Source organism: Sphaerodactylus townsendi, linkage group LG01, assembly GCF_021028975.2.
Source record: "Sphaerodactylus townsendi isolate TG3544 linkage group LG01, MPM_Stown_v2.3, whole genome shotgun sequence".
Taxonomy (NCBI): domain Eukaryota; kingdom Metazoa; phylum Chordata; class Lepidosauria; order Squamata; family Sphaerodactylidae; genus Sphaerodactylus; species Sphaerodactylus townsendi.
Window position 1 is genome coordinate 126,566,496 of NC_059425.1, and position 25,586 is coordinate 126,592,081.

Genomic DNA, 25,586 nt, shown 5'->3' on the forward strand with positions numbered 1-25,586 from the left:
GCTCTTGCAAAATCATTAGTAGTAGAAATTATTTTTGCAGTGTATGTAAAACTGATTAGGTCCGTGTTCAAAACAGTAACATCTGGCACAATAATTGCATGCACTTTTTGGACTGACAGCTATGGTAGACTTCAGCAAAATGTCCATTTGTTCTACAGAAATTATATGCAGTTGCCTTTGCAGGACATGTGTAGTTTGCAAGATGCTAAGCAGATCCATAATGGAACCATGTTTTTTCCTGTACTTCAAATTTGCTTTGCCTTTGGTTTTCACTTGTAAGCATTTGTCTGCATTTCAACACACTCTTCTACAGTAGATTCACACAGTGAAATGTGCCTTCTGTACCGAACCTCATTATCTGTGTTTCTGATTCTAGAAGCAAGCACACTTTATGTGAAGAGTAGTTTTTTTCTCAATAAGCTGATCTCCAATCATCTTATCCTCCATAATACCAAATTCATGGGTAATAATTACTTCCTTAGCAGCAATATACTGATAATATTGATCCCCTTACTTTATATTTAGGCTACTAAATTTTGCAGCAATTTGTTCTCATATACTATTTTGGCACATATCTTCAATACAGTCTCATATTTATCATCTTCAAAAAGGGTATAAACTATCTGTTCCAAGACACAAAAATAAGGTGTACATATTTTCTTACATCAAAAAGCTATCTGTTATTTATTGAAACAGAATGGTTCTCAGATATTCACCCTGTGAAAGAAATTGGTGGCTTCCATGGTATGGGGGAATGCTGAAGCTCCCTTTCCATGCATGCTACAGCCACAATCCAAACTGAGCATGGCACATTAAGGAACTGAGGAACTTCCAACTCATTTATAGCTATCCCCCAGGACACAAGTTGAACACTCTGAATCCAACTTATGTTCTCTATAATGTGTGAATCGGAAGTCACCAGGAAGGTTTCTTTTCTTCTACCTTCTTGCGTTTTATCATGTGGCTTGTCAACTCCAGTAGAGACTCCCATGATCCTCTGGCCTTCTGATGCCAAAGTTGAGGGAAAAGTATACTCTAAAAACATTTGGACTTAAGTTTGCTTAAATGAGGGAGAAAATATCTATTGGGATATTAAAGAAGAAGAAGAAGAAGAAGAAGAAGAAGAAGAAGAAGAAGAAGAAGAAGAAGAAGAAGAAGAAGAAGAAGAAGAAGAAGAAGAAGAAGAAGAAGAAGAAGAAGAAGAAGAAGAAGAAGAAGAAGAAGAAGAAGAAGAAGAAGAAGAGTTTGGATTTATATCCCCCCTTTCTCTCCTGTAGGAGACTCAAAGGGGCTGACAATATCCTTGCCCTTCCCCCCTCACAACAAACACCCTGTGAGGTAGGTGGGGCAGAGAGAGCTCCGAGAAGCTGTGACTAGCCCAAGGTCACCCAGCTGGCGTATGTGGGAGTGTACAGGCTAATCTGAATTCCCCAGATAAGCCTCCACAGCTCAGGCGGCAGAGCTGGGAATCAAACCCGGTTCCTCCAGATTAGATACATGAGCTCTTAACCTCCTACGCCACTGCGTAGTGTTTAATGTATTCCCAGCAGAAACAGCCTTGTTTCTTGGGGAAACATTCAAACCTCATGAGCTTCTCACATCCTTTGCCATAAGTAATTACTCAGGTTTATTTAGATGCTACAACCATAAATCCAGGAAAGCAAGCCTGCACCTATCTCCTCTCTCCGGGTTCATTTTCTTTAGACTAATCAAGTGGGAGGAACACACTTTGCAGTAAAAAAGTGACTTTAATCAACATTCACTAATGGAATCGAGACACATCGTGAATAGTTTTTATTGGTTTCTATCTTGCTTTTCATACTAATTTTCTGGTCTGTGTCTTGCTTAGGGTAACAAAGTTACTTGCTGGTTAAATTATCAAGCTGCAAAAAGTGTGTACAACAACTTTTATCTCTGGACTCCTGTTCAGGTTTTTTCCTGTGTATGGGAAGTTCTGGCATGACAGGTTTGATGTAGAGGCTGCTTTGAGTACCAGTCCCCTTCATTTCATTTGTAGTTTAAGCAGCAGACTGTATTGTACTTTGTGCTTGGAACCTCTGTGTTTGCCGCCCTCCTCACTCCAGTGTCAAAGCATTTCTGTGAAGAGTGTATGCTTTTGCACATTAATGGGAAGGTACTGGCAAAGGAAATCTGGGTCTCCTTTTCTCTTTTCAGGATCTCTCTATTAAACTCATAAAATGGGGGAGGAAAGAGATATCTTGCCCAGAAAACCAAGCTCATAGCTCAATTTGGGCTAGCTCAGCTGCTACCTGCGGTCCCCACTGTGTTCTCCGGTAAACTTGAAGGACTCTAGTTTTGCAGCTACCCTTGCCACACAAATCATACTACTAGCAAAAGCCCAGCTCAGTGCTTACCTTCTGTGGAATCTTCAGTACTGAGTGATGGAACAATCAGCAGTAGTGAGCCTGCAAGGCAATAAGCATGCTTCCCACCTTCCTCCAATGACTAATGTCCATTATGCACAAGGTTTCTGCCGCACAGCAGGGACAAATGTCCGTCACAGCAAGATTTCTTGTACGAATGTATTTTCCCAAGCCCCAATTTCAATTTCTATTCTTTCCATACTAAGCATCTTAAACGAAACTTTAATTTTCTTTGCCATTAGAGCAGGGGAGATTTGCCTGTGAGCACAGCTTTGCCCTGGACATATTCCCTCTCCTCACCACCAGCCCCTTGCACTCCTGGGCACACCTTTCCCCTTCTCCCTTTTCAGATTTGTTATTACTTTGATTTTTGTAATTTATTACATTGATCTAAACAGAGAATCATGGCGAAATCACTGTCTTTGCAAACCTCCAAATGGCAAATCAGCCATTTCCCTTGTACTGTCACTTTCAGAACTATTGCAGCTAACAACAGGTTAGGGTGGGGAGGGGGAGAGGGATGTCTGTAGGATGAATTACAAATGGTGGGCTAGCCATTTAGTAACAAGCTTCTGTCTCTTTCTGCAGCAACAACAGGAAGTGTGTGTGTATGTGTGTGTTTGTGTGTGTGTGTGTGTGTGTGTAGGGGGTAGGGGAGAAATATCATTTCTAGGAAATGGTCCTCTTCTTCAGCAGAGTGTGGTCCAGGGAATTACTTTGCCTCTTTCTTGGGGGGGGGGGGGTTGGAAAGGGACTACAATATTGATGTAACAGCAATCACAGATATATTGATATAACAGGTTTGATAAGATCTGTGCCATGAAGAGGGAGTTGATGGGTGAAGTTAACAAAACCAGGAAAGGCAGAAGCCATTGAGACTTCAGCAAGCAAGCTGAAGAGTAGGCAGTGAATGCCTCCTTGTATGTAAACAGACAAATATAACAGTGTGGGATAATGCAGCTTCTATTGTATTATCATTGGTCGTAGATATAGTAATAGAAGTAACTGAGGCCCTTTCTGCACGGGCCTAATACGGCAGCCCCGTTCTCACAGGGGGCGCCGCTGCTTTGCAGCGGCGCGAAGGCTCCGTTTTCCTACCTTGCTCCCCGAGTAAGGTTTACGGAAAACGGCGGCTTCGAGCCGCTGCCGTGCAAACGGCAGCAGCTCGAAGGCACCTTCCCTCCCCCCATGTCCGGTCAACCTACCTGCTCTGCGGTCCTCCGGTGTGTCGCCGAGGCCTGGGGACACCCCCCCTCTGCCCTGCGACTCCGGAGCGGGCGCGCAGGGCAGGGGGCGTGTCCCCTGGCCTCGGCGACGTGCCGGAGTGCCGCAGAGCAGGTAGGTCGAGCGGACGACGGCGCAGCGCAGCGCCGTCGTCCCAGTGAGTTCTGGGACCATTCATGCAAACGGTCCCAGAGGGGTTGGGTCGGCGTCATGTATGCCGACCCAACCCCTACCGTGGCCGTGCGGAAACTGCCAGAGAAATGTTCAAAACACAGAAAAGTTGCTGTATGTAAGAGATATGAAGAAAGCAGAACTGGATAATAGAGTGGGAGAGAGGAAAAGAGCTGAGAAATACTTAATCCCTGTATTTGAAAAAGCTGAAAACTTTATAAGTGGGTAGGGGAAGTACATAATGCAATATGTGGTAAATCTTTCAGAATAATCCTGACATGCTATCCATTGTATGTATGTCTCCAAGAAAGAAAGGCCATTCTTTGGTTAATTTGTGCTCTGCTGGAAACTTCTGTTCCCATTGTTGAGTTTAAGACAACATTGTTTGCAGAGTTTATCTATTTAAGAGTATCTTTCAGGGGACCATGGCTAGCTGTTATATTTATATAACATTCATCTGTCTTTAGCCTCAGAGTGAGGCACACAAGCAAGCTCTTATTTTAATTTACTATTCTTTGTAAGCAACATTCCCCCAGTGTTTGAGATAAGGCCTTCTATGCTTCCAACAACTTATAGCTACTAAAGAAAGATCAGCCAACATCCTGAATCATCAACGTAACAAAGGACTATCCCCCACCCCCCAACTCTAAAGAAAATTCCTCTTTATCAAAGTGGAAAGGGAGGGGAAAAAGAAACTCTGGCAAAATTTAACAACTGAGAGAGAACATCGTATACCTTTCACACTTAGAGCCAATTCACACACTATGTATCACAAACTCTGCATAGCCAACATAGAGGACGCAGTTCCCTATGGGCCCAATTTTGATCCAGGCAGAGTGCAGGAGGACAAAGAGCTTCAGACTTCCTCCCCATATCTTGACCCTAAATGATACCAAGGGAGTCACTATTTTTCCACCAAGGAAACGTATGTATGCTGATGGCTGTCTATGCCATTTTAAGATGGGAATTTGATGTAAGTAGGAGAGTGAAATCTCTTCTTAGTGTCACCATTGTGTTAATCTGAATTGACGCGAAATTGAGTTTCCTGAAGGGGAACTCCAGGACCACATATTTCCCAAAATCTTAAATGCCTGCCACATGTATACCATGTGTCAATTAGTGGCCATTTGTGGTCTTTGCAATGATTGTACATTTCCTTTGGGTTTGATTCTCGGTTACACACATGTTTTCAGAACTCTCCACTCTCACATCAACTCTCCACTCTCACATCAACTCTCCACTCTCACATCAAAAAATCCATGCAGTTTCTGAAACCAGCGAAAGTCTGGCCTTTTCTCTCACTTTGCAGGGAAAGTGGAGATCACTGTCCTTCCCCACTTTCCCTCACTCCCACAACTGCAGTTTCTCACACTCCTCAGGCAACCATTTCAAAACAATCAGAAGACTTTTAATAAATTAATCCTCAAGATCTGTCATTGGAGTGATAGATCCTTGAAACTGACATGTAATTGACATGACAACAACAAAAAGGTACCAAGGATAGGAGAAAAGCACAAATACATAAAAACCATGTGAACACTTGCAACAATTACAATGTATGTATTATTTTTATTAATCAGTTGTACAATGTATAAAACATATGTATGTGTAAATATAGTTCTATTATGGTGTAATAAACAACTTTAAATGATATACACTTGTTTTGTGTTTATTAATAACAAATTTATTTATTTATATTTATTTATTTATTTATTATATTTCTAAACCGCCCTCCCCCGAAGGGCTCAATCTCTATTGATTGATTAAAATTATAAGTAGGTACACCAGCCTTAACTAAAAACATACATGTTAACATTTACATATGCGCTGATATAGCTTCTTGCATATTACACAATATATCTTAAATGATAATCAACACAAATTTCTTTTGGACACCACTTCAAAGAAGTAGATATATGATACAAAACACTTGTAATGTGGTAGATAAAAGTGCTTACAAACTCCCAAATATATCATACAGCAAACGTATAGCAAATACGTATAGCAAATTTTTTATTACCTTGCATCTTTAAAATTAAAAAAGATGCCAATAAGCCCCTTTGCAGCACAGTTGTCAGTATATTGCCAGTATATTGTATAATATACTGATATTCAAACAATACAGATTTATTATTAATAAACACAAACAAGTGTGTATCATGTAAAGTTGTGTATTACAACATCACAGGACTGTATGTTTACACATACATATTTTATACACTGTACAGTTAATAGAAATAATACATACATTGTTATTGTTGCCAGTGTGCACACAACTTTTTTGTGTTTATGAAAGTTACATGGTCTAGAAAAGTAACTCTAGACTAAAGATGGTGCACACATACACACACACAAAAGGTGACAGGCAACCTTTCCAAGTGGAAGTTGCATGGAAAGAACAAGGATGCAGCTTGTAGACAAAAGGATGGAGTGGCTCGGCTAGAGATACTTCACAGAGGAAGAATCCCTGTGAAAACAAAAAAAAACTGTGGGAAAACCTACTGCAAAACAAACAGTTTCTGGATAGGTAATGCATGTATAAATGGCCTGTGCTTGGAAGCTAGTTAACATCAAGAATTGCAGGGGAGGAAAATTTGCAACCTCCATAGTGTGGGAATGCTCCAAGTATTTGTGATGAGGGCAGAGCTAGTTAATTTTTGTTTGTTCAGCAAAATACAGGAAAGCAGCGAAGTTTGGAGATGACAACAGATTATTTAGACTAATCACAGCTAAACTTCCATGGATCTATTTTAGTTTCTACCATATTCTTATCATCAGTTGTAATTATGACACTGATTTATAGGTGATTGAATTGACTGCTCACTGACATGTTCAGTGAAAAGCTGTGCGCCTACGAAAATAGTATGCACGCACCAATCTTTTGCCCATGAATGCTGTCTCACACATCTTGACAACTCTGTCATCCATGCCACACAAACATATTGCTCTTTAATCAAATTATAGATTTAAATAGGTGAATAAATGTTTGAGTGTTTTGTCTTGCCATCATTCTTCAGGTGGGATCAAGGGTTGTGTCATCTGAGATTGCTCTGACGCTCTGCCTGTTTTTTAGCCTGATTGTTTGCTTTGCTATCTCACTGCTTTGGCTGGCCTGACTGTTTCAGAATGATCTTACCACTGTATCTTCTGAGAGTATGGTGATCTGCTCTCATGGGGTAAATGCATGGTTGTACCCACTTGCAAGAAACTCTGCTGGTTAATTGAACCTGGGGAGCAGGGCTGCTGTATTTTCTGTTCGAGTTTTCCTGCCTGAATTCAGACTGGGCAATAATCCTAATCCAGTGTACAACTCTATAGATTCTCTATCAATAAATAAAAGATTTCATTCGCATTTGAGCTTGCATGTGGTAAAGGAGTAGCCTTTTGGGAGAAACAGAAGTGCAAAAGCCTGTTAGGTACTCAAAAAGTAGTTGCATACATATGTGGGCCTGCTGAAATTAAATGGGTGACAATGGTTAGGTCTATTCCTTTATAGCAGTTTTAAATGAGATTATAACTACTTTTCTAACACATGTTTTAAACCTGTTTTTATTTCCCTTTGTAGGGCCAAAACTAGTATTTAGTTTTATACTATAAAATAAAAAAGTTTTGTTAAGTTATTAAAAGGATTGAAGCATTTATTCTTTCATATAACATTTCTCCTTGCTATAGAAAGCTGACAAGTTTTTCTTGTTGAAGCTGCTTTAGAAGATACAAAACAGAATGTTCTTTTGTTATATAAATATTGTGTTATATAAATATTATGATCCGCACAGCCCCTATCTTGGTAAATCAAGGATATCTCTGCTGCTTTATGCAGATGATGCCATTTTGTTATCAGGACCAAAGTAGGGTTAAAGCTACTATTAGCCAGATGTACTGAATACTGTAATTAATTGAAATTAATTGAATACTTGAAATTAATTATTCCAAATCAAAAATCGTGGTTTTTGCAAGCTTGTGGTGCCCTTCTAACTGGATGCTGAATGGGGAAGCACTTGTGCAGGCTAATATCTTTAAATACGTAGGCTTAAATTTTCCTTATAGAGCAGGATGGTCCTCACACAGGAACAAAATAGTTGCCAGTAAAAATACAAAAAAAGAAGAAGAATCTATCTTGCGTTTCTTTTACAGAAATGGTCACCAATTTCTTCCTGCAGCCCTTAAAGCATTTAATGCAAAAGTCTGCCCGCAACTTTATATGGTGTTTCTTTATGGATCCAATCCTAGAATAGAAATATTGAGTGGCTCCAATCTGCCTCTTTGTATAAAATATTTGGACTGACACACTCTGTTCCCTATGCTTCCTTGTGCCTAGAAGCTGGACAACATCTTCTGGAGAACAGGGCTTGGTGCATAATGTTCAAGCACTAGTTTCAACTTTGCTTCAGGCATGAGGACATGAGCTTCATTGCACAGGCTTTAAGTTTTCTGCATGGTGGGCCCGTATAGAAGCGAAGCTCCTTGCCTTTGGCCTGTCTCCCGATGTATAACCATGGCCCTTTCCGCACAGGCCATAAACAGCGCCCTGGGGATGGCAAAAACGCCGTCCCCGGGGAGCTGTTGACATGGGGGGCACAGCTGCTGCGCAGCCACGCTGCGCTTGCACCTCCCGAGCGGCGCGAAGCCGCCATTTTCCGACCTTGCTCCCCGAGCGAGGTTTACGGAAAACAGCGGCTTCCAGCCGCTGCTGTGCGAATCGCAGCGGCCGGAAGGCGCCATCCCTCCCCCTGTGACCAGTCGACCTACCATCTCTGCAGCCATCCGGAGCGTCACCGAGGCCTGGGGACATGCCCCCCTGCCCTGTGATGCCGGAGCGGTCGCGCAGGGCAGGAGGGCGTGTCCCCTGGCTTCGGCAACATGTCGGATGGCCGCAGAGACAGTAGGTTGACCAGGCGATGGCGCTCCGCGGCGCCGTCTTCTCCACTGCAACCGTTCGTGCGAATGGTCCTGGGGGGGTTGGGTTGGCAACCGTTCGTGCGAATGGTCCTGGGGGGGTTGGGTTGGCATCATGTACACCAACCCAACCCCCATCGTGGCTGTGCGGAAATGGCCAAAGCTACCTCCCAATGAGATGTTCTCCACTATAAAATCTAGACTTTTTGAATTAGAATATCAGGAATTGATGGCTCATGCAAAAAAAGTTCTGCTCTCCCTTCTCCCTGGCATCCATACGGCTGCCTAGGTGTGGCCAGATATTGTTCACTGTTTCCGATCCAGAGCACCGATGGCCAGATTTCTTCTGCTTTGAGAGATGGAAGAGGCTCCAAAACACCCCATAGCACGCGTTTTTGCATCTTCATACTGAAAACTGCAGAAACTGTACACCATGTTCTGTATTATTGCCCCCGTCATAGCCGGGTCAGAACAAAGTTCCTCTCAACCTTATTGATGGGCTTAGAGTACTGGACAGACTAGCAGAACACCGTTTATCTGTTAAACAACCAATCCAGCGACGCTCTAGAGCAGACAGCCAGGTTTTTATGCACAGTCATAAACAAACGATCTTAATTTTGCTTTCTCTTTTGTCTTTTAATTTTTGTCTTTTATTTTAATTCTTTGTATTATGCCATTAAAAGTTATCTGTTATCTGTTTTCTAACTATATAAATGTTATTTGTTTTAGAACACTCGGATATAAGCAATCCAGAAAGGTCACTAGAATGTTTATTTACACCAGCAATGAAACAGCTATTTAACTATGAAAGAATATATCTTGTTCTACTTTGATGACTGAAATGTAATAAAGATCACTTTTGTGGTTTTATATTTCAAAACTGAGTTAGTTTTGAGATGTGGATTGCATGAATGAGAGAATGCAACTCATAACATCACAGGGCTGATAGATTTTTAGAGGAAATTAATGATAGATGTTCTTTTGCTCTTGGGCCATAACTCTGACAATGAGTCTTTTAATAACAAATACAGAGTTGTGGTCTTGTGGACAAAAATAATGTCATCAATGAGGTAGACATGAGGTCTCTGTGATGCACCTCTTACAACTTGTGATTTTGTATAAATGTCTGCATCTCACTTCTGTAAATTGCTTCCAACTTCCAGAAACTAGCAAAATATTCTTTTTATTCCTTCCTGCAGTGTAAATCTTTTATTTATAACTTATTTATAGCTTTTTGGGGTTTTGGACTTTGGAAATTTTTGTTGTGTCCAAAAGTGGCTGCAACACTTCACAACCTCAGGCTGTGGGCAGTTATAAGTCATTCTCAGTGTTAAAGTCTACTTTTTAAAATTATCTCAGGTGACTTTCCAAAACAATAAAGAGAGTTCTCTTTGGCTGGTCATTTCTATTTAAGAAAGAAAGAATAGACAATCAATAATTAAAGCTAGTTTTCTTGATAAATAAGTAGAACTCTTTTAAAAAAGGCAAAGTTAGCATTGTAAAAAGCCCAATCATAAAATCATAAGGTTTCAAATCACTCCCCAGAGGTAAAATCACAGGAAATGAACACTAGGTAGCCTAAACAGTTTATTATTGGCCGCTGAGTAGCAATTAAGTATTGGACTGCCTTGCTCTGTGGATTTAAAGCCTCCATGAAGCAGGGCTCTTCACACTAAGGTAGAACTAGCAGCATTGTAATGCACTCATTAATGGCTTAGATAAATATAAATAATTCATGAAGTCATATTCCTTGCAGAGGTAGGAAGGAGCAGATCATAAATTATTGCCTGAAACCCCTTTTCTGCAGTGAAGTCTTTAATTTAAGGGAGAAGAGCATGAAATACCTCTTTCTAGATCCCACGACTGATGAAATAATATGAACATGACTATCTTCAAAATAAGTTTATGCCATGAAGCATTTTAATCCTGTACTTTTCAGCTGACTGGATTTTTTTTAAAGAAAGAAATGTCCTCAAACAACAGTAGTAATAATGTCTGAATAAAAGTTAGGATGCCTGCAAGTAAGAAGCTAATCTAAGTCACGTGCCATATGCATACAAGCTACTATCCAACAAAGTGTATAACTTTTTTGACAAATTAATGAGAGTTACTCTTGAAGAAGACATAGCAATTTTTTTTAAAGAGTGGCATGCAATGATGGTCTTTCCTTGCCCACAGAATACCAGAAAACATTTGAGAATTCAATAAAATGGAATTCCTAGGCACATGCAGTATGAAAGCCTCAGAGTTTTAGTTCAAACTTATGAACTTTTATGAGTATCCTGATTTTAGAAGTTCATGACCACTGTATCTCTGCTGGAAGGCAGTGTGTTTTATCCCCATCCTTTGACATACACCACACAACTTTTAAAAAGTCCTGACAACTCTTCTCATAGTGGTACATGTTATGAGATATAAGCCACATTTTTGACAAGACTAATGCCTTATTCACAAGAAAGGGAAGAGAGAGGAAAGGCTTCTGTTTTAAAGGCTTCTGTTTTAATCTGCTAATATTGATGAAGAAAACATTTGCTTTCCATCTTTAGCCAGTCTACCCACTGGCTTGGAATCTAACCCTGATATTAAGGAACATCAGAGTCTGTTGAATTTCATGGGTGCTATTGAACTGGAGGATTATACATTGTTACCACTTTGGAAACTATCAGGGCAGAGTCCTATAAACTTGGGCTGTTTTTCTAAAGTTCTAGAGGAGGATCAAACTACCGATATTTGGAAGATTCTTAGAAGCTCCTAGTGTATGTGGTGAATAAAACAGTGCTCTCCACTTATAAAGTCTAGGAAATAAGGATACTATTATCCACTTGTTGGTAGGGTGAAACTATATGGTAGCTTGTTATAAAGATGGCTTCACTGCAAACATAAGAACATAAGAACTAGCCTGCTGGATCAGACCAGAGTCCATCTAGTCCAGCTCTCTGCTACTCGCAGTGGCCCACCAGGTGCCTTTAGGAGCTCACATGTGGGATGTGAAAGCAATGGCTTTCTGCTGCTGATGCTCCTGAGCACCTGGCCTGCTAAGGCATTTGCAATCTGAGATCAAGGAGGATCAAGATTGGTAGGCATAGATCGACTTCTCCTCCATAAATCTGTCCAAGCCCCTTTTAAAGCTATCCAGGTTAGTGGCTATCATCACCCCCTGTGGCAGCATATTCCAAACACCAATCACATGTTGCGTGAAGAAGTGTTTCCTTTTATTAGTCCTAATTCTCCCCCCCCCCCCCCAGCATTTTCAATGAATGCCCCCTGGTTCTAGTATTGTGAGAAAGAGAGAAAAATTTCTCTCTGTCAACATTTTCTACCCCATGCATAATTTTATAGACTTCAATCATATCCCCCCTCAGACGTCTCCTCTCCAAACTAAAGAGTCCCAAATGCTGCAGCCTCTCCTTATAAGGAAGGTGCTCCAATCCTTCAATCATCCTCATTGCCCTTCTCTGCACTTTTTCTATCTCTTCAATATCCTTTTTGAGATGTGGCGACCAGAACTGAACACAGTACTCCAAGTGCAGTCGCACCACGGCTTTATATAAGGGCATGACAATCCTTGCAGTTTATCAACTCCTTTCCTAATTATCCCCAGCATAGAGTTTGCCTTTTTCACAGCTGCCATGCATTGAGTTGACATTCCCATGGAACTATCAACTAAGACGCCTAAATCCCTTTCCTGGTCTGTGACTGATAGCACTGACCCTTGTAGCGTGTATGTGAAGTTTGGATTTTTTGCCCCTATGTGCATCACTTTGCATTTTGCTACATTGAACTGCATTTGCCATTTCTTAGCCCACTCACCTAATTTTTAAAGGTCCACTTGGAGCTCTTCGCAATCCTTTGTGGTTCTCACCACCCTACATAATTTGGTATCATCTGCAACTTGGCCACCACGCTACCCACCCCTACTTCCAGGTCATTTATGAATAGGTTAAAGAGCACTGGTCCCAAAACGGATCCTTGGGGGATACCACTCCTTACATCTCTCCATTGTGAGAATTTCCCATTTACACCCACTCTTTGCTTCCTGTTTCTCAACCAGTTTTTAATCCATAGGAGGACTTCCCCTCTTATTCCTTCATTGCTGAGTTTTCTCAATAGTCTCTGGTGAGGAACTTTGTCAAAAGCCTTTTGAAAATCCAAGTAGACAATGTCCACTGGTTCCCCCTTATCCACATGCCTGTTTACACCCTCAAAGAACTCTAGTAAGTTTGTAAGACAGGATTTGCCTCTGCAAAAGCCATGCTGACTCTTCCTCAGCAGGTCTTGCTTTTCTACATGTTTAATAATTTTATCTTTAATGATAAACATCAAAACTTCAACCATGTCAATAACATTTCAGGAGATCTTCATATTGGGTGATACAAGTAGGCTGAAGGGTAGAATCTGGGCTAATCATTAAGTATAAATGAATCCACAAGGACTTGTGGGAGGCATCTCATTTTCTTCTCCACCACTATTTCCTCTTTCTTTTTCCTGAAAGCCCCCATAGCCTTTCCCCTTTTCCTTCTTCCTTCTCTCCATCCTCACATGGGCCAGGGAGCAGTGTTATTTGTTTAAGACTAGGTTACAATGATGTAAATATTCAGTGAGACTGTCTTTTCAGTGGTTGTACAGGTTAACTACCCCTAAACATCCATCGAGCAACCTGTGCATATATGACTCTGTGGACTATAACCTGTATTATCTTTAGTTAAGTTTTTAAAAAGTAGTTTTCTGAACATGCAACATACAGAATAGATTTTACCGTTCTAGTCACACTTGCTTTCTTTAGTCATTTCTTTCTCTCAGGGTTGGTTCTTTGATTCTTCTTCAATTTTCTTTAATAAATGTGTTCTGCATATTTTGTTGCCCCATTCCCCAAGAGGCCCAATTATTCACTATCATGGGTGTTTGATTTATACTCAGTTGCATCTAAATGTTTATGTTTGTATTAATTCACAGCGCCATAATTTACCACCAATTTGTACCATTTTATACTCATCAATGATAACTCCCCACCACCACTGCAAAGGTAAACACTTATTTTACAGTTCTGTATATTTTAGTAAAGCATGTTAGAAATTATATTGTGCCTATGGACACTTCTGTTCCTACATCTACTATATGTTATTGTTTAAACAGGAACAACCAGAAATGCTAAAATATCATTAAGGGATATACTCTGTCATCAAATGAAGAAAAGAACTGGAACAAGACAGAGTCTGCAGCACCAGCACAATGCAATGGTGAAGTTGCTCTCCCCTTCATAAACTGGCTCCCGAGGCATCAAAAAGGTACTACTGAAATTTGGGAACACATGTGGATGAAATGTGAGTTTCAATTGGTAATTGCACTGAGAACAGCAAAGCAGACAAATTAACCGTCTCCATCCCTTTTGTTAGTGAGCCCTTCAGGGACAATTCTACCTCCTTGGTGTAGCTGACCATAATGTATGTCCATCAACACAGGTCCCCAGAGGAAGTGAAAGAAGAAGCCTCCCTCTACAATCATGTTATCTGTCACTGCATAGAATCCTGCTCACTATTTCTAAACTCTTTTTAAAAAATCTATACAGTTCTCAATACTGTTAATTCCATGCACCTTTGTAATTTGAATTGCCTAATGGCTAGTTTTCATTTTTCTTAACTTTTATGAAAAAAACAAATGCTTTGTCATGAAAGGCAGACACGGAGAAGCCTTTCAGAGGCCAAATAAACTTTAAACATTTTCCTGGAATTGCTGCATGTTGAACCAAGAGATTCAATATTTCTTTGCAAAAACAAATCTTGGTCATTTTACACCATGTAAGAATTGAGGCTGAGCATTGTCCTGTAGGCATACCAATTTCTTATTTACTTCAAAACATCCTGCAGTTGGAAATTAGAGAAATTCACTTCCGGGAGTACTCAAGCCATGCCCCTCCACATCAACTATTATACTTCACAAATTAAATACCTTTTATTTGCTTAGTAGGATATCTCACTTTGTTCCGTTGTACACGGGCCTGTGAAGCGGCAGCACATTGGCATATATGATGCCAGTGGAGCCCTGGGACCGTTCGCATGCTCCTATGCAGGCAGTCCAAGAACTGCCACAGCCCACAGAGGCACCTTCACACGGAGGCGCCTCCATTCTTTTTGTAAACTTTCCTTCTCTTCCCTGCGCAGCTCTGCAGGGACGAGAGGATATGCCCCTATGACAATGGCAATGCCTTGGGGTTTGGAAGGCAGGAGGTGTGTCCCCTCATCCCTGCGGAGCTGCTCAGGGAAGAGAAGGTAAGTTTACAGACAAAATGGAGGCACCTAAAATAGGCATCTCTGACCCAGTGCCGTTCGCTCGGCACAGGGTTCAAAACGCTGTTTTTGAAAAGACTCACATGACAAGAACAATCATAGCACTTATTATTCAAATACATTTAATAATATATTTAATGTTTCATTCATAAATCCAAGGCTCCTGAGCCTTTAGATCACCACTCAAATGATCTTTTTCTAGCATTAAAGATAAACATAATTTCAAACAACATGAACTGTGACCAGTAGTTATTTTGAGTAGACTGAAATTTATCTTTTTATATTGTATTACAGGTAACATGTTCTGGTTGATTGACAGTTGCTTTTCTATAGGGAGTTCAAAATCCACCTTAAACAGAATTCCATTCAATTACAACCCCACTGTTTAACAGCACGTTCCACATAGTTCAAAATAATCTTTTCCCCAGATTCAGCTAGCAAGTTTACATAACTGTTGGCAGTACATGAATTTATATTTATTTTTGGCATATTGTTACATACCATTGTTGTAACCTGCCAGAACAGTGGACAACCAAGAGTATATAACTGCCACTGTTATTGTGTTTTTTATAATGAGATGAATGAAGAATTGAAATTTACTCTACATATGTATTTATTTATTTCAATTTTGAGTTTTAGATGAGTGTTCAAACTGGGACATAAGAAATCCTGAGGGCCCATGATGCTACTCCAAGTGACTCACAAGTCCTTTGTAAGGACCAAGGGAGAGCCCTTTTCACATTCATTCAGCTAAAGTGAAGGTAGAAAATTCTCAGGTTTTTAGGAACAGGAGCAGAGGTTCTCTGCTTTAGGAACAGTGGATTGAATCATTTCATTATTCTTTGAGAGGAAGGGAGATTATAGAGCTACTGCTGGCCACAGCTACTACCACCTCAGAGCACTGGCCAGAAATGCTATGAATAAATCAACACAATCTCATCAGATTTTGGAATCCAAGCAGGGTCAGCCCTGGTCAATATCTAGATGGGAGACGATCAAGGAATACCAGGATTGCTACTCAGAGGCAAGTAATGACAAACCTCTAAATGTCTCTTGTCTTGAAAACCATCTGGAGCCACCATAAGTCATCTGTGACTTTATGGATAAATAAATGAAGGAAGGAAGGAAGGAAGGAAGGAAGGAAGGGAGGGAGGGAGGGAGGGAGGAAATAAATCTAATCAGCTGAGTGGCACTAAAGAAAGTAGCATCTTGTATAATCACCAACAACTTCAAGTATAAAGCTGAACTGGTCTTCACTCTATTTTTCAGCACAAAGGATTTCTCCATTGAAACAGAAATTCATGACTTTCCACCTATAGACAATAGTAGCAAATGGCAGTTTTCAATAGAACACTGGAAGCTCATGTTTTGTTTGATAATATATCTATGAGCAAGTCTGAAAAAAAATTCAAAACTCCTTCCCTGTTTGGCTAATGGATGACTAGAAGATTCACCAACTAGGATGCTCTAGCTGTCATCAGTATGAAGGTCCCTTCCAATTAAGGGCGTGAGACTGGTTAGGATTTGGGTTAGGTCTGGTTAGGACTTGCAGGTTGAAGACACTAGAGGATGTTGCATAATTTAAGGTGGCTTGTCAGAATTGGTAAGGAAGGAAGGAATAGCTTTGGGTCCTCAAAAGTGTTAAAATAACATTTTGAGCAAAATATTGCTCAAGTTTGAGAAACACTGTTTTAGATTGGTCAGTTCCATGTCATATCCAAAAGATTAGGCTAATCATTATTAGTACAAACCATTTATCCCAATGATGGTCAGATGTAATCTTTACTTTTTATCAGATTTTAGCTGGGTCCTAAGTCATTAACTGACAAGATACTCAGTGTTCAGTAAGCATTTGAGAATCAACCTCCAGATACATGACCACAACTGTCTGTGTGAAAGGCTAGATAACATAAGAGGTGTCCTCCTGGATTCCTAGTTGATGGAAGGCCAACAAATAAGGCATGCAGGCCAAATTGTCCCCTGGTGTTGAATCCTTGCATTAGTTTTCAGAAGTTTATTGCTTCTACACAAGAAAGCTCTGATCAGAGTTGTTAACTCCAGGCTGGGAATTTACTAGAGATTTTGGGGTGGAACATGGGAAGGGTAGGGTTGGGGATGCCAAGGACCTCACTGGGACACAATGACATGGAATTCAGCCATTGCCCCCATGGTTAGTAATCTCTGCAGTCTGGAAATAATTTCAATTCTGGAAGTTCTCTAGGTCTCACTTGGAGGCTGGCAATCTTATATTTAGTTCATGTGTAAAAGAGGCAGAATACAACAATGAACATGCATATAAGCAAGTCAACAGTCTTCTTCTCAGGGCCTACTGCAATAAGGGCAAGCAAATGCGCTGGAATAAACACCTTTAGACTGCAGTGTACCAAGCAAAGCATTATAAAAGGAAACAAAACACCAAGTCCATGTCTGACAGAAAACAGATAACCTTATGCCAGTTTTAGGAGAAAATAATGTTCCAAATGTTAAGTACTAATTCCCCCGAAGTGACTTGCTTCTAACCAAACAGTCTTTATCTGCTCATTCATTCACTTATTTAAATTTCTTTCCCACTTCATTCCTACAGATTGGAGTACATGTAATAATTTAACCATGTCCTCCAAAATGCAGCTCAGAGAAGAGGTTTTGTAAGATCTGGGAAAATGTTCAGACAAAACCTTAGGAATGCTAGCAGCAACTTGGTACACTATAACTGTAGAACAATCACTAAGAATTGCCCTTTTCACTCTCCATTGGTCTTGCCAATGCTACAGCTGCACAGTCAGTCACTTTAATATTTTTCATAACATCATGTTTCTTTGAAAGCCAACTATTTTCTTCGCTTGAAACCCATGATGTGCTCCAAAAGCACATGGTAGGGCCTCCCCATTTAAACTCACTCAAACATTGCTCAATTATATTACACATTTTTATTAGCACAAAGTTATGCTTGTTCAGCTGTAGTAGTAGTAATTATTTTATTTATATATTTTGTGAGTGATCATGCTTCCCATATATTAATTCAGTAAAGGCATTAACCTATTCAGAATAATAGGAAACAGCTGCTGGTACACTGAATTAATGCCAAACACTTTTTGATTGCTTGTGATATTACCACTAGTAAGATTTCATGAATATTGAACAAACGGGCATACAACTTACCCATAGGAGTTCCGACACCATAACCTTTTGAGTCTATCAGGCCACCAATCTGAGTCAGGTTGCAGTTCCGCTGTGTTACAAACTCAATGGTAGTCGACTCCATTAGGAAAGAATAATCAGAGGTGAGGACACGCTGGATACCTTCTTCATTACTTTTGACAAGCACCGACTGCCTCCTGCTATTCATAAAGGCCCACATTTTTTCATATGTGGCGATTTTTGATTTCTGAAACAAAAAATGTGATGTTAATAAGGTCAATTGGCCTATGATATCATGACGAAGCATGACTTGAATAAAAAAATTTTTGAGACACTTTTTATCATAGAGTAACAGGCAGTGCAATCTTTTACTGGAAGAGGTAGACAACATCTGCATTGTGATTTAATGTTTCATAGAACATTGAACTGTTTTAGTTAGCATGGCTCTGATCAAAGCTCCCCAGCTATTTCACATCTGAGAAGCTGAAGCTCATTTGTTATAGGTCACTAACTCCTTCACAGGACTACATTTTCCAGATTCCTTGAGGAATAAACAGTGAAAACATTGTTCTAATTATTAGAATGGTTGACACAAGCTTTTCTATTACAGGTTCATCATCAGGTTTGAGGATTTAGAACAAATATCAGTAGCAGTTTAATGGCTATAAAACATAAAAAAGGAAGGTGAAATCTGGAGCTCTCCAACATGAAGAAGGAAGAAATGCTGGGACTCAATGATAATTCAATTACAAACATACAGTGGAGTAGGGGGGCGTGATGCCCCAGGCACAGCTGCAGCAGGAGGGGTCGTGGGGGGCATTCTGGGGTGGACAATGCTGCGGCAGGAGTGCAGGGAGCGCATGCGCCCTGGGCACAGTTTCTCCTTGTTTTGTCTCTGCAAACATATACAGTGCATATCTGACATACAGTAGAGTTGCTTCATACTGGTCCATCTAGTAAAGTTCCATTGATTCAAATTAGAGGCAACTCTCTAGAATTTTAGGCAAAGATCTTTCCCAGCTTTGGACATCTGGGATTTTTAACTGCAGATGCTGGTGCTTGCAATTATTGCTGGTAAATTTTCAAAGTGTAACAGTCTGGCTAAAATCACTAGAATATGGTGAAAATGTCTGACAGCACTGCTTGCCACTAATTCAAGAACAAAGTTCCTTTCAAAGTAATGGATAACATGCTTTGTTTGACCTTCTAAGAACATATTTGCACCATCATCTTAAATGGTTATTCTCTCTTGCTCTCTTGCCAGCATTTTGAAATCCAGCTGCCCTCACAAGCAAGAGAGCATATTAAACACTGCATGGAAAAGATGAGTCAAGAAAGAAAGGGACAGCAAGGCTCTGGGCTATTGGGCTTCACAACTGGCTGGGAAGGTAGCTTGGGTTAGGAACAAGCCAGGTGAGTCAGAACAGATAGAGAACTTCTTGCCTTCAATTAATCCAGAAATCTAAAAAGGGAAAGGGAAAGGCAAGCCAGCTAACAGGCAACTTCATCAGGCATCTATTGAACTGGATGACTCACTGGGCACAAAAGCCTCTGCCTAAAATAACTGACATGGCTAAAATATCAAATAAAAGTCTGTTAACACAGTTGCAACTATAATGTATAAAACATGTCTGTTCAAATGAAGTCCAGTACAGTAATCATGAAAAAAACAATTGCTTTTTGCCAAGGAGGTAATCAGATTATTTTCCCTTCTAAATCCATCCACAAGGTCAATCCTTGTGGTTAACCTACCATATATCCTCGTGTATAAGCTGAGTTTTTCAGCCCTGTTTAAAGGCTGAGAAAAGCCCCCTCGGCTTATAGGCGAGTCACCATTTTCTATCAATGGCAAGCAGGCTGAGGGCGGGCCAGGACAACTTCCCTGCTGCCAGAAGCCCCTTGTTGCTGCCCTCCTCCAGGGTGAGGGGGGAAGCTGGAGGCACCCTGGCTGGCTGGGCTTCCTCAAACCAGGAGGCAGAGGGAGCTCCTTATTTGGGCAGTGACATTAGGGGGAGTCACTGCCCAAATAAGGAGCTCCCTCTGCCTGCTGTATGGGTTTGACAAAGCCTTCCCACCCTTGGCTTATACCAGAGTCAATAAGTTTTCCCAGGTTTGGGCAGTAAAATTAGGTGCCTCGGCTTATACACGGGTCGGCTTATACGTGAGTATATACGGTAAGTTAATAAGCAGATATATTGCAAGACAGATAACAATAAACCGTTTTTCTTTCTGCAATGAGCCTTAATGTTATCTCTCACAGTTCAATACTGTAAAAGACATTTATGTCTGTGATGACTGTATCCAAACTGTAGTGAACAGTAAGTCCTTTTACCAAACTAGAATGCTGCCTAATGCTGCCTAATTGCCAGGCTTATTTTTGAAGTGCAGAGATTATACTTGAAGTCTTTCTGAGAGTTTGCAGTGCTCAGGGCTAGTGCACACATAATCTTGTTTTTCTTGATTTTATTATTTATAAAGGACTGAAAATCATCAAAATAATATAAGCTCTGCATGCAGGCTCCAGAGTAATCAATGATAAGAATGTTAAGAAGGAAAAGAAAGGGGAGAAGGGACCAACTGGGAAAAGAAAAGGTGAAAAGATACATGTTATGGAATAAGTTTGACTCTTTGGCGGATTCTGCATGCGTCAAAAACAGCGGAGTGAAAACAGTGTGAAAATGGTTTAAAATGGTGTAAAAGGGTTTACACTGTTTTCACATCACTGTTTTTGGCCCATGCGGAATCCGCTTAACTGTAGTGATAAAGAAAGCTGAATGTCAGGTTTCAGGGTACTGAAAGGAAAAAGGAATACCAGCAGAGAATACATAAAATAATCTTGATAATCAATTAGATGATCCCCTCCTGCCAGCAGTACTCTGCAGCATCACTAAACTGGATTGGGGGGGGGGATGGTACAAAGCTAAAGGGATGTCAGCAGCATCCTAATGTTCTGAAATCACTACCCATGCACCTGGAAGTGTCATCATTGCATTGCTGAAGGATGTTTAGATGGTGCTCTAATAGTTGCAGAAAATCCAAATGATACAGCATTGCTGATGTCACTCCCAGACAATGAGAAAAATATTGCAAAAGATTATTAAGGACATAATACATTTTTTGGTATTGTCCCTTTAGAGACAAAAATTGACTCTGGCTGTTTTGACTAACTGTAAATGGAAAGATTTGGCAAGAGCCAGCTGAAAATGACAAGGGCTGCAGTTGTAGGTGAGTTTACCATTCTGCAAAGGTATCTTTAAAAACAAACAGGAGAACGTGACCTGAACATATGCATGATCGTATCACTCCAGAAATCTATACAAAAATAGGGAGTATTTTCTAGTGTACTAATGATACATTAAATATAATTATAACTTTAGCTCTAGGAAAGGAATTGAGCACATGACTGACATTATGGACCATTTTGAAGTTGAGTAGACTGACATCTGTAGTTTCTGCCCCCAAGGAGGATTAGTAGTATATATGGATCAAAAAGGTGTGACAAGCCTCTCTTTTTTCCCTACTAAGGGGATGCATGTAGTCTGCAAAGATTTTTGGGGTCTAGGTTTGTTTTGAACTATAAACCTTCCTTTCAGTTTCCAGGTGTTTTACAGGCAGCAAAGGCACTGGCTCTAGGTTTGCTGCTGTGAGGTAAATTTTGTGGTGCACAAGGAGATTATTAAGATCTCAGAGGATGAATTTATATATAAACAACTAAGATTTATTTATTGGTTTTAAAGGAGCAAACTAGCAAAAAAGGTCTCCAGGTAGACAAAGGAGAAACTTGGATGAGGGTCAAAAATTTTAACTAGTCATGACTTCAGAGAATAGCTAGACTTTTCTACAATGCTTCCAGGTACAAACACACATTTTCTGTATTGTCGAAGGCTTTCACGGCCGGAATCACTTGGGTGCTGTGTGGTTTCCGGGCTGTATGGCCGTGTTCTAGCAGCATTCTCTCCTGACGTTTCGCCTGCGTCTGTGGCTGGCATCTTCAGAGGATCTGATGTTGGGAAAGCAAGTGGAGTATATATCTGTTGGAGTGTCCAGGGTGGGTGGGGAAACCTTGTCTGTGAGTAACAAAGGCGGCAACCAGGTCAATAGTTGAGGGCATCTGAATAGAAGTATGAGTAACAATGAAGACTATAGCCTGGGAGTAACCCTGTAGATAGCAAGGTCACTGGTGGGAGCATCTGAATAGAAGTATCCTGGCCTTTGTTTCTTTTGTCTATGGTCATCCTGTGTTTGTGTGGAGCTGGTTTGACACAGTCTTGACCCTAGTATTTTTTCAACACTGGCAGCCAAGTTCTGTTCATTTTCATAGTTTCTTCCTTCCTGTTAAAATTGTCCATGTGCTTATGGATTTCAATTGCTTCTCTGTGTAGTCTGACGTAGTGGCTTTCAGAGTGGTCCAGAATTTCTGTTTTTTCAAATAATATTCTATGTCCAGGTTGGTTTATCATGTGTTCTGCTATTGCTGATTTTTCTGGCTGAAATAGTCTGCAGTGCCTTTTGTGTTCTTTGATACGTGTCTGTGCGCTGCATTTGGTGGTTCCTATGTAGACTTGTCCACAGCTGCATGGTATGCGATAGACTCCTGCAGTAGCTAAAGGATCCCTCTTATCCTTTGCTGAACGTAGCATCTGTTGAATTTTCTTAGTGGGTCTGTAGATTGTTTGTAGGTTGTGCTTCTTCATCAGTTTTCCTATGCGATCAGTGGTTCCCTTGAACCACTAGCTCCCTTGAACCACCCTAGTAGTTCCCTTGAACTCCCTAGTAGTTCCCTTGAACCACTAACACATTTTCTGACTAGCTCTCACACACAAAGCCACTCCTTTTCCTAGGCCCTTTCTGCACAGGCCATTTAAGGCGCCCTGGGGACGGCAAAAACGCCGTCCCCAGGGAGCCGTTCGCACAGGCGGCGCTGCTAAAACGCAGCAGCACCGACCTGGCTCCCCTCCTTCACCCCCAGGGCAGCGTCAGGCCGCCTCCAAAAACCTCCCTCCTGGAGGGAGGTTTTTTGAAAACAGTGCGTTCCCGTCCCTCTCCCACTCACCTCGTCGCCTTCATCGCTCTACTGGACTGCTGAGACCCTCCCTCGCTGTCCTCCGACCCCTGGAGGTCGGAGGGCAGCGTGGGTGGGTCTTAGGAGTCCAGCAGGGTGACGAAGGTGACGAGGTGAGTGGGAGAGGGATGGGGAAGAGGCAGCTCCGTGCGGAGCCGCCTCTCCTGCACTGGCCTCTGCGGGGGCCGCTCGCACACTCCTGTGCGAATGGCCCCCACCCCTCCACTGGCAAAATTCCTGCCGGTGGAGGAGCGCCCTTTCCGCAGTGCAGAAAGGGCCCTAGAATCAGACTAAATGACACAAGGTCTGTTTGTCACCAGAGACAGGCTGAACAATTGCACTCTCTTGTCTTTCAGAGATAGAACGAAACTTCTCTGCTATACTACCAGGCAGATCTACCATTTGCTATGCCTGTACTTTTTCCTGAGCCAGACCTGAGCTGTCACTGCTCTGTCCCTGACGCAGAACTCAACTCTCTTTTTCCTCTGTGTTCCTCCAACCAGTCATTCCCCTTTTCAAAAGAGATTGGATGCTGCAACAACACTCCTAAAGGCTAATATGAATAGCTGATTATCACTTCAGGAGTGGGACAGCCTTCTGTCCATCACAGAAGGGAACAACTGTTCTGATAAGGATAACTTAGTATTCCTGCTGAGATACAATCCAGGCCTCATTTCAATTTGCCAAGAGACTTTTGCACATTTATCATTCAAACATGTCTACTAACAGTAATAAAAACAGGATCTCATAACCATCTGCAAGAACTCACTGAGATGATGCCAACCTATGACATACTATTTAAAGCAGGGGCATTCCAATGATAAAATGGGGGGAAAAGCTTAATAAAATGAAAGGGGATCACACAGCTCCAGAAACAAATTATGCTTGAATTCATTTTATATCAATTTTGCTATTTAAGATAGGCTTGATAGGCTAGATCTAAAAATCTACAAATGCCATGGGACTCAAAATGATTCTGTCATTCAGAACAGACAACCAGTGTTTTCAAATAACTGGAAAACCTTGGTATCCAATTGTCTTTTCTGTTTAAATGCTATCCCAAGTGCACAGGATAAGTTTTTGTCTCTCCTGAACAATATGTATTACCACTGTAACATGATAGAGACAGCAAATCAACTGAAACATTTTAGAGGATGTTGAACAACAGAAGGGGCTCAGTGCTTGCATCTGAAAACAACCACCATGGTGCTCAATCGGCAACCTACCATGCCAACAGGGGAGTCTTGTATCTATCTGTTATTTGTGAATTTCCAGCCCTCATTTTATAGAGATGAGTTTTGCCTACAATCAGAATATCTCCCACTGTGGCAGTCACTGTGACAAGCAAGCAGCTTTTCCAAACATTTAATCAGTTGGGAAAGAAGTCTTTATTACTTTTGAAAAGGTATGACAGTCTCTAAAATCTTAACAATCTAATGCAACACAGAACAATAGGCTTCAGACTATAGCACTGTTGTTCACTTAACACACAATAGCACAAATATTAACATCTTATTTTTATTATTTATTAGAACATTTCTATCCAGGCTTTCTATTTTAATAAAATGTGTGTGAGCAATCTCTGTAACAGGAATTCAGCTATGTATCTTCCATTCTCCATGGTTTCACAGAGAAGAAATGACATATTCTTTCCACAGAAATAGAAAAAAAATCCCTACACATGGACCTGTGTTCATTGTCTCCCAGGAGATAACACTAAACTATAGGTATTTTCAGTGCAATCCTAAACACAGTCCGTGGGTTTTGAAGAGCGTAATTTGGTTTAGGATTAGTTTCTCAACTATCACGATTAGTTTATCAGTAGAAGTCCACTGGTCAAATCTTGTAATACTAACATGGGCAGTGGTCAATTGCCGTACAAAATCACCCTTGAATTGAAAACAGCTTAAATGACACTGCAGGAAAGAATACTGAATACGCTCTGCAGGCATTTCATTCTTCAATGGTGATGATAATCATCATTAGAACAATGAAACAAAAGGCTTCAGTTCATGAATAGTAATTTGCCTTTACTGGCAACTAGCACTTCAGTTCCTATGGTCTTTGTTTAGATTGGGGGATTTTAATTATCAATTTGTACAAGCTTGCAGATTCAGTTCAAAAATCCCCATTTTGGTTGTTCACCATATGAAACTAAAGCATGGGCCCTTATTTTTTATATCATTTGCTGAATATTTTCTAGAAAAGATATATTCTTCTATAGATAGGCAGACAGACAGATATTCTTCAGTGTAATATCTACACCGGAAAGCAAGCATTATATATCATGCACATATGATGCACTGATTCCCAATGTTTCTGAGCAGGTGGACATCTTTGACACAGGATGGTGGGCACAACTGCAAAATGGAAATGGAGTCAACCACAAAATACCAGGGAGTGAGGGTATGCTTAACAGTAATTCTT

At 40.8% G+C, this 25,586-nt stretch overlaps 1 protein-coding gene across 2 annotated transcripts in view; it reads right to left on the reverse strand.

Moving 5' to 3' along the window:
- GRIK2 (glutamate ionotropic receptor kainate type subunit 2) overlaps positions 1-25,586 on the reverse strand; it is a 656,874-nt gene that overhangs the window by 40,985 nt on the left and 590,303 nt on the right. For both annotated transcript variants that reach the window (XM_048493884.1, XM_048493875.1), the window contains exon 15: positions 18,119-18,344. In XM_048493884.1, coding sequence (XP_048349841.1) covers positions 18,119-18,344 — 226 coding nt within the window. The remainder of the gene's footprint in view (positions 1-18,118; positions 18,345-25,586) is intronic.